This window comes from Ziziphus jujuba, chromosome 4, assembly GCF_031755915.1.
Source record: "Ziziphus jujuba cultivar Dongzao chromosome 4, ASM3175591v1".
Taxonomy (NCBI): Eukaryota; Viridiplantae; Streptophyta; class Magnoliopsida; order Rosales; family Rhamnaceae; genus Ziziphus; species Ziziphus jujuba.
Window position 1 is genome coordinate 13,226,243 of NC_083382.1, and position 8,448 is coordinate 13,234,690.

Consider the following 8,448-nt stretch of genomic DNA (forward strand, 5'->3'; position numbering starts at 1 on the left):
TCAAATTCATTCTTTTGAAAAGTTTTCTCTTTTAAAACCTAACTTGTAATCCCAAATCAATAATCATAAAATGAGCATTTTCATGATTAAAGAATTTAGGATATTAATAACATATTGAAATATAAATTTAATGGTGAATAATAAACAACATAATTATTATCATAGGAATGGTGATAATGGCATACCAGAACTGCCAATATCTGTATATCAAAAAAAAAAAAAAAAAATACAATATTCCATACGATATAAGTAGTATTGCCAGATGATATATAGCGTTTTGAAACAACATAAGATAATTAAGACACATAACTCAATGTCATAAGGGAGTGATACACAACTCATTATCACTTCGAGAGAATGACATAAACTTAATTATAATTCTCTCATATCTTGACATTCTGTCATCCTATAGTTACAAAAAGGTGGCATACAATTCATCATCACTTTTAAAAAATGACATACAATTCAATCATCATTCTCTCTTATCCCAATTATACATAGAATGATTAAGCTTGCGCTTGACTAATAACAAATAATAGAGCTACTAGTACTATATAGTATATCATTTAAAAAAAAAGTACAATATTCATAACAACCCTTTAAAAATCATATCATTTAAAAACAAAAGTACAATATTCATAACAGTCCTTTAAAAATCATATTTTTAATTTTTTCTAAACAAATTCAGTACCATAATCTAAAATTTATTCAAACCCAACCATTTATTCAAATATTCTAAATCATCAGTTCATGCCAAAACATAAATCCCGACATAAAATATACATCATCATAAACCACTTTAAATACCTTGAAATCCAAAATACTTATATATGCTTCAAAAAATATAACTTCAATTTTCAAACCAAATATTTTCCAAAAATATTAAAATATCAATTCAAATATTATAATATTTAAATTTCACAATCCCAAGTTCACCATGAACTCACTAAAATTTAAAATCATTTAAAAACATATCAAAAATGACATGAAATAATAACACGTATATTTAAAAATATATATTTCTATATGTATATGATAAGTATTTATATCAAACCATACATATAAAATATTTAAACCATAAATATATTGTACTAATGTATCCAAAATGATTTAAAAACATAACCCAACTGACATCCGATCTTACTCCTCTGTAAGGTTGCCTTCAGTTTTAGTACGGATACCTATAATATAATAAAATATTTTTTATATTCTAAAAATCAAACCTAAGACATTTTCTGTGTACCAAAGGTTTTAAAATACTTTATGCAATTCTAAAATTACATAAATTGAATACTGAAGGATCTAATTATACAGCGAACCCTTATAATCCAACATCCAAAATTGAGATTTTTCACTTGAAGGTTAGTTTTATAAAAATTGAATCTTCCCATGGGTTCTATTAACATCTAATTACACTAATCTGACTTTAATTTTACCCAATTGTTCCAATTGCATCTAAACATATTTTAATCTTATCATGTATTAAACTAATTGACCTAAAAATATAAAAGTTATCAAAAGATGTCTAATATATATAAATTTTATATCAATGGAATCCCAAGAGATGGCTAACACAGTGGTGTGCTCATCTTAGTCTAAAAATGTTGTTAGTAGTCAGAAAATACGTTGTAAAATTTGGTTAAACTTAATGTTGATGGATCTATCAAACTATAAAAAATTTTAACAAATGGTGGCCAAATTTGAGCTCAAAAAAGTCCAAATTAGAGGAGAAAGGTGGATGGCATGGTCTGAAATGGCCAAAAATCTGACCAACTCGCCAACAACATGCGACAGCACCATTGTGGCTTCCTTATGACAATCTAGGCACATCGTCATTCAAAATAAAATTTACAACATGAGAGAATTTCAAACCTCCAATAAAATAAGTCCAAAATCACTATATTCTTCTTCTTCTTCTTTTAAAAAGTCAGGTAGAGTCTCAAGATGTTTCCTAAACTGTATACAGATTTTGTTCATGGTATATTTTATTGAAAAACAAATAAGATAAAGAATAAAAACTTTCAGTCTCACTATTTGCTAATGAACTAGCAAGTGGTTGACAGAGTAGCAGGAGCAGGAATGAAATCATTACATCCATCCAACGAAGAAGTTTCTTAAGAAAAGAAGAATACTACTACAAGAATCGTGGAATAGGATTATTTTGCCTGATTAATTTCTTAAGAAAGAGAAAAAAAAAAAAAAAAAGAAAAGAAAATTTTCATTTAGATCTTTTTTATTTTGCCTGAATTATATTTCAACCTATATATTTTTGATAAATGATTGTTAACTTCCCACATATCTACTTTTACCTGATTAATTTCTACCATAAAATATTGATTTCTAGTTATTTTAGCTTTTAAATGTTAAAATAATGATAAAAACGTATATAAAAATTTATTTTGATAAATGAAGATAAAAAAAAGTTTATTTTGATAAATATAAAAATTTTATTTCTGCATAATAAATATAAAAAATTAAAAGAGATTAGTGATAAATTTTTAAAAATATAAATGTATAATTATAACAAAAATTGAAAGTTATAAATCAAATTTGTTTTCATAAAAACAGTTACAAGGTTGGGGTTTGATCTACTTAACTTGGGTCGGTTGGGAGGGCTTGGGATATTGGCCTTAGAAGGTTTCTATTGGGGTTGAGGTCTTGTTGACATCTTTTTTGGGGCTCAAGTAAGATTTAAGTGGATTAGGTTTGTCAAAGCCCAAAGGCTTTAAAGGCTAATCTTAGAAGGAGCTCAGGACCACCATGAACTGCGGGAGTTTATTCAAAAAATAAATTAACAAAAAACTGTGGGAATGGATTGGATTGAATTAAAGGTTATCCCATTTCGAATTTTTAATCCAGTGTATTCGACAGATTTGAAAAAGCCAACCCAATCCCGTATTTCAAACAAACTTTAGTAATGTGAAAATGAAAGAGGGGCATGATTTAAATTCACAAATTTTCTATTATCAATTTTGTTCAAAATTCATCCCTCATTTATGTGTAATCATAATTATTGAATATCTAATTAAAATATTTATCAATGTTCTTTTTAGCAATAATTATTCCTTTTTTTTTTTCTTTTTTATATGTTGCCTTTTACAATGTTAATAACAAAATATTTATGTAATTAAAATAAAAATTATGCATATTGATAATATCAGTCAATTTTAAATAAAATTCAACTATTAAATTACATCAAAAGTTATGATTTAAAATTTAAAAATGATGAAATATGAATTTGATAATATATTAAAAATTCTATTTTAAAATAAATTTTTTTGAAATCCTATAATTAATAAATATAATTTTAAATTTTAATTCTCGATGCGACTTAAAAATTAAAAAGAAAAAATCTCATATGATTTCTTATATTAAAAACCTTATAGCCTGACTATTTATAATATATTACATATATGCTATTTTCTTTTTTCCAATTTTAAAGAAGTTGAGTTCCAAAATTTTAGTTTTAATTACAAAAATCTTTTATTAACTTCTTTTGTCTACTTTTCAATTTATTTGGTTGCTTAATTCCTAGTAAAGCTGGGATTGCTTACTTTCTTTAGCCATAGAAAGTATGTTTCCTTTTCTAAAAGAAAAAATAAAAAAGGCTTTTGTAATGATTTTATTATGAAAAATCATTTTTATCAAAATATCGAACTTATACAAAATAAATAGAGAACGAAGATGACTTCATCATTTTCTGTAGCCAAAATATAAACTTCAGTTAGAAATCAAGAAAATAAGAAACCTTTTTGGAAACTCAGGATTGAAGATGTCCATTAAGACCATATTGAATAAGACTTTGGCGTTTTCACCCACAGGTGGTATAGTGTATCAGGCTCTTTGTTATTAGAGGTGTACAAGGCTTGCTGAACAAAGTTCATTTTTGTTATTAGGGGTGTACAAACATATTAAAATTGATTCCATATGTGTTTAAAGTTATATAACCCTCCATTACAATCCTTTTATTCCAAGTTTACCTTAAAAAACAAAAAAAAAAAAAAAAGAATATTTCAAAATTCTATATATCTTGATAAGACCATTAAAGATCTGCAAGAGTTAGAAGCCAACAGGAGTTCAGTGACAGAGTTTTGGGAACATACTAGCCAGATTTGATTGCACAGAGGCATAGTCACAGGCAAAATTCATAAATGGGCCCAAAAAAGATGAAGAAGAAGAAGAAGAAGAAGAAGAAGAAATTCTCTTCTCCAAAAGGATTAATTTCAATGGCATAAGACATTAAAGTTAGCTTAATTGGAAACCTGTCATTGTCTGTTGTCAACATATATTAATGTTACACAACCACTCTCTCCCTTCCACTCAAAATGTGGACCTTAATTTATATAATTATCTTTTTGCATTCCTCACAAATGATATAATTTGCAGCCTGGCCTGAAATTTTGTTGGTAGCTCACACTTCCAGGGACCATTAGCCACAACTTTTAAATTGGATAGACATGCAATACAATAGCAATCATATGTTGGACCTTTTTAGGTACCATTTTGGGATTTTTTTTTTTTTTTTTCCCTTCCTTTCTTTCTATATTTTGGCGAATTATTATGGATATCAAGCCTTTGTTCTCTGTTTGGTAGGAAGATGGATAAAACTGAACTAAAGGAAAGTTGAAAAAACTAAAAAGAAAAAATCTTTCTCTACTTTAATCTCTTCCCCTTCCTTCTTTCTTTTCTCTAATTGGTCCATGGCATGTACCAAACACACCGACCTAGGAAAAAAGAAAATTTATTTAATAGGAATACGAACCACTTATAATTAAATATTTAACAAATTAATTTATAAAGTTTACATACTTTATTTTAATTTATTTTAATGTTGTACATGATTATAAATTATTCGGTTTATTTTTCACAAAGTTTACATATTTTATTTTAATGATGTACATAATTATAAATTGTTTTTTTTTACTTTTCACATGATAATTGAAAATGAATAGAATTGCATGGCATACCCATTACATGTGAGACATTTTCTCTGCCTAGACATATATGCAAGAAATTGTGCAATTTTCAATAAATGTAGCAATCCTCTTATTTAAGTCCTGCCGCACATACATCCTCTAAGTCTAAACCATATGACTTTGTTAATGTTTTGTTTTTCTGGGTCACACTTCCAAATATTAATTTTTCAAAACCAGTATTTAAAAAAAAAGTCTATGAAATAATTGGGATAGCTGGACGTGGGCCCTCAAACTAAAAGCATTGCTGGTCTGTTGCTTACCCCTCATCCTTTTATTCCCTTGAATAATCCAGGCTTTTTAAGTATATAAGAATGAGATTAAAATTGTTGTCAATGTAGTTGGACGAAAATTATACACCATTAAACACTCCCACCAAACTTTCTGCCTTAATAAAAAACCCCATAAATTCTTTAGTTTTCTCAGTTCTGCACCAAAACCTCACAACCCGATATCTCACTATATAATCATTTTTTTAGCTTCTCTGTGCTATAGGTACAAGCTCCTGGAACAAAACTAACAACAACAATAATAATGGCAAACTTATACATTTCATGGGTTTTGTTTACTCAGCTGGTTCTAGTCCATTTTGCTAAAACTGGAGCAAAAGTTCCAGCCATTATAGTATTTGGGGACTCAACTGTGGATGCAGGGAATAACAATGTGATTTCCACACTACTCAAGAGCAACTTCCAGCCTTATGGGCGTGATTTTTTTGGTGGTCGTCCAACTGGGAGGTTCTCCAATGGCCGTATTCCTCCAGACTTTATCTCTGAGGCTTTTGGGCTTAAATCCTTTGTACCTGCTTATTTGGATAGCATGTATAGCATTTCAGATTTTGCAACTGGGGTCTGCTTTGCTTCTGCTGGGACTGGCTATGACAATGCTACCTCTGATGTATTAGTAAGTCCCCCTATATTATTAAGTCTCTGTTGTGTTTGTTCATTTGCTTAACAGGGTTTTCATGCAAAAAATTATTTGCTTTTAGCTTTTCCTAACCTCAGAATTTTTTTCAATGTTTTGTTTGTTATTCCATATTGCAGAATGTTATACCACTTTGGAAGGAAGTGGAATACTACAAGGACTACCAGAGCAAATTGAGAGCCTATCTTGGCCATAGGAAGGCAAATTATGTTTTGAGGGAGGCATTGTATTTGGTAAGCTTAGGGACCAATGATTTCCTGGAGAACTACTATATTTTCCCACTGAGACAATCCGAGTTCACCGTTGAACAATACCAGGATTTCCTTGTTGGACTTTCTGGGAATTTCCTTAGGGAAATATACAGTCTTGGTGCTAGAAAAATATCACTAACTGGGCTTCCTCCAATGGGGTGTTTACCATTGGAGAGAGCCACAAATATATTTGGTAATCATGAGTGTATAGAGGACTACAACAAGGTAGCTGTGAACTTTAATGAGAAGTTGAAAGGTTTGGTGGCAAAGCTTAATCAAGACCTTCCTGAGCTTAAATTAGTTTTTACAGAAAGTATGTATGACATCGCATATCAGATGATCAAAAAACCAGCTTCATTTGGTAAGGGTTTTTTTTTTTCTCTTTCTCCCCCTTGTTCTTTTTCCTACTTTTCAATTAGATATTTGTGATTTTCATTTTCCATTCTGTTTGCCAATTCATATTCTTATATTTTGGAAAAAGTCAATTGGACTTTTAGTAAAGTAAACTTATGCATGTGCCACGACATCATTTCTATTATCCTAGAAGGAACAAAAACATTCACCTTAAAAAACCAACCGTAAATTCTATGAGTTAACTTGATTGGTTTCATGCGCCGTACATCTTATTGTTTAGGAATGTCTCTAGAAATCTTATATTTGGATAGCTAAACAAAACCAAAAACAAGGTTCCTGTACTTGAATGCCTAATAAAATTAATATTGTAAATTTTAAATCATCACAAACAAAAAATAATGATTCAAGTACATTATCTAATACTATGAGAGCTTATGGATCTCAAATTGTTCTTGCTCGAAGAGGGCCAAATAGAAATTTGCAAAGTCTATCTATTATCTAGCGAGAAAGTGGAGCTGACTAAATATGTGTACTATTCAATTGATTCTAGATGGTTAATAGGATTTCACTGCTCCTTTCTCATTAGTGGAAACTTTTTGGAAATATGATTGCATTCCTACATCGAGTAATTAAAACATACTAAATGATATAGATAGGGCTTCAAGATCTGGAAACAAGACAGAGTTTCACATTAATATTAAACTTTGATGGAGACTTGTGAAAGGCAGACTGGAAAGACCAAAGCACCCTCTTTGAAGGAGAAGAAAGCCTAAAACCCTAGTTAGATATCTACCAATTACAACTCATAAAAAACTCCAGCTAATAAGGGACCTGACCTTGTCTGGTGATTAAGCATTCTGATGAAGCATGCATACACATTAAAATCTGCAATAAAAGCAAAGTAGTTGGTAGGAGATTTAATTTTAGAGTTTAAGAGGCGAAACAACCTGGCCTGGTTGGGCACGTGGTTTATGCTGCTCCTATCAGATCATATTATTAACTCTTATCAGTCAGATATATTGGTGAAAATGGTGATGATAATGTATTATGTATATATTAATCAGAAATTTAATGTGGAAAACCATATATTAAATATTTTTCTTGGGGTGGTATTAGATTTGGTGAATAATAATTTTGTTTGAATCGTTGGTTTTTAGGTGAAATCAAATTTATATATATTATAATCTGGGTTGTGGGATTGATGTATTGCAGGATTTGATGTTGCTGGAGTGGCATGCTGTTCAACAGGGACATTTGAGATGAGTTATCTTTGTAGTAAGAGTAATCCATTGACATGCACAGACGCTAATAAATATGTATTTTGGGATGCTTTTCATCCGACGGAGAGAGCTAATAAGGTCATCGTCGATAATATTGTTGGTTTGCTGCTAAAGGAGTTTTCTTGATTATTCTTTTTGTTTTCTTTGAGGGGGGAAAAAAAAAAAAAAAAAGGATAGAATTTATTTTTCTGTGTTCTAGTTGTACCAATGTGTTGTGTAATCTCATCAGCTAATTGGCTGTATAAATATATAAAGATATGTTAGTGTGTTCCTTACCATCATATAGACACCTTGTATTAGATAATTATTGCAAAATGATGAAAATGTTAAATAATATATTATCTGATATGTGGCACTTATATTATGGTAGGAGAACATACCCATTTTGACAAAATTTTAAATATATATAAGATATAGTGTCAACCAATGCTACTCAAATTAAATATTAAGATGAAAGCTTCGGAGAGCCACCGAAAAAAAAAAAAGAAAAAAAAAAGAAATTCATTGCAAGATTGTTTCGTTGACCCCTTTGGTTTTCTTGCAATGATTTTTATTTATTTATTTTTTCCTTTTGAAAAAGAAGAATTAATTTTTTTGCGGCATCAAATAAAAATCAACAATATAGGTGTAACAGTACATAACCATGTATAAATCTTGGGCGGCTGA

At 29.5% G+C, this 8,448-nt stretch overlaps 1 protein-coding gene across 1 annotated transcript; it reads left to right on the forward strand.

The window, feature by feature from the left end:
- The first annotated feature begins 5,327 nt into the window (after positions 1 to 5,327).
- Positions 5,328 to 8,118, forward strand: LOC107417383 (GDSL esterase/lipase At2g42990-like). The gene is made up of 3 exons (XM_048471173.2): positions 5,328 to 5,876; positions 6,017 to 6,509; positions 7,715 to 8,118. Exons 1-3 carry the CDS (start codon positions 5,508 to 5,510, stop codon positions 7,906 to 7,908), a joined length of 1,056 nt encoding a protein of 351 aa, XP_048327130.2. The 5' UTR covers positions 5,328 to 5,507; the 3' UTR covers positions 7,909 to 8,118.
- Positions 8,119 to 8,448: the final 330 nt, after the last annotated feature.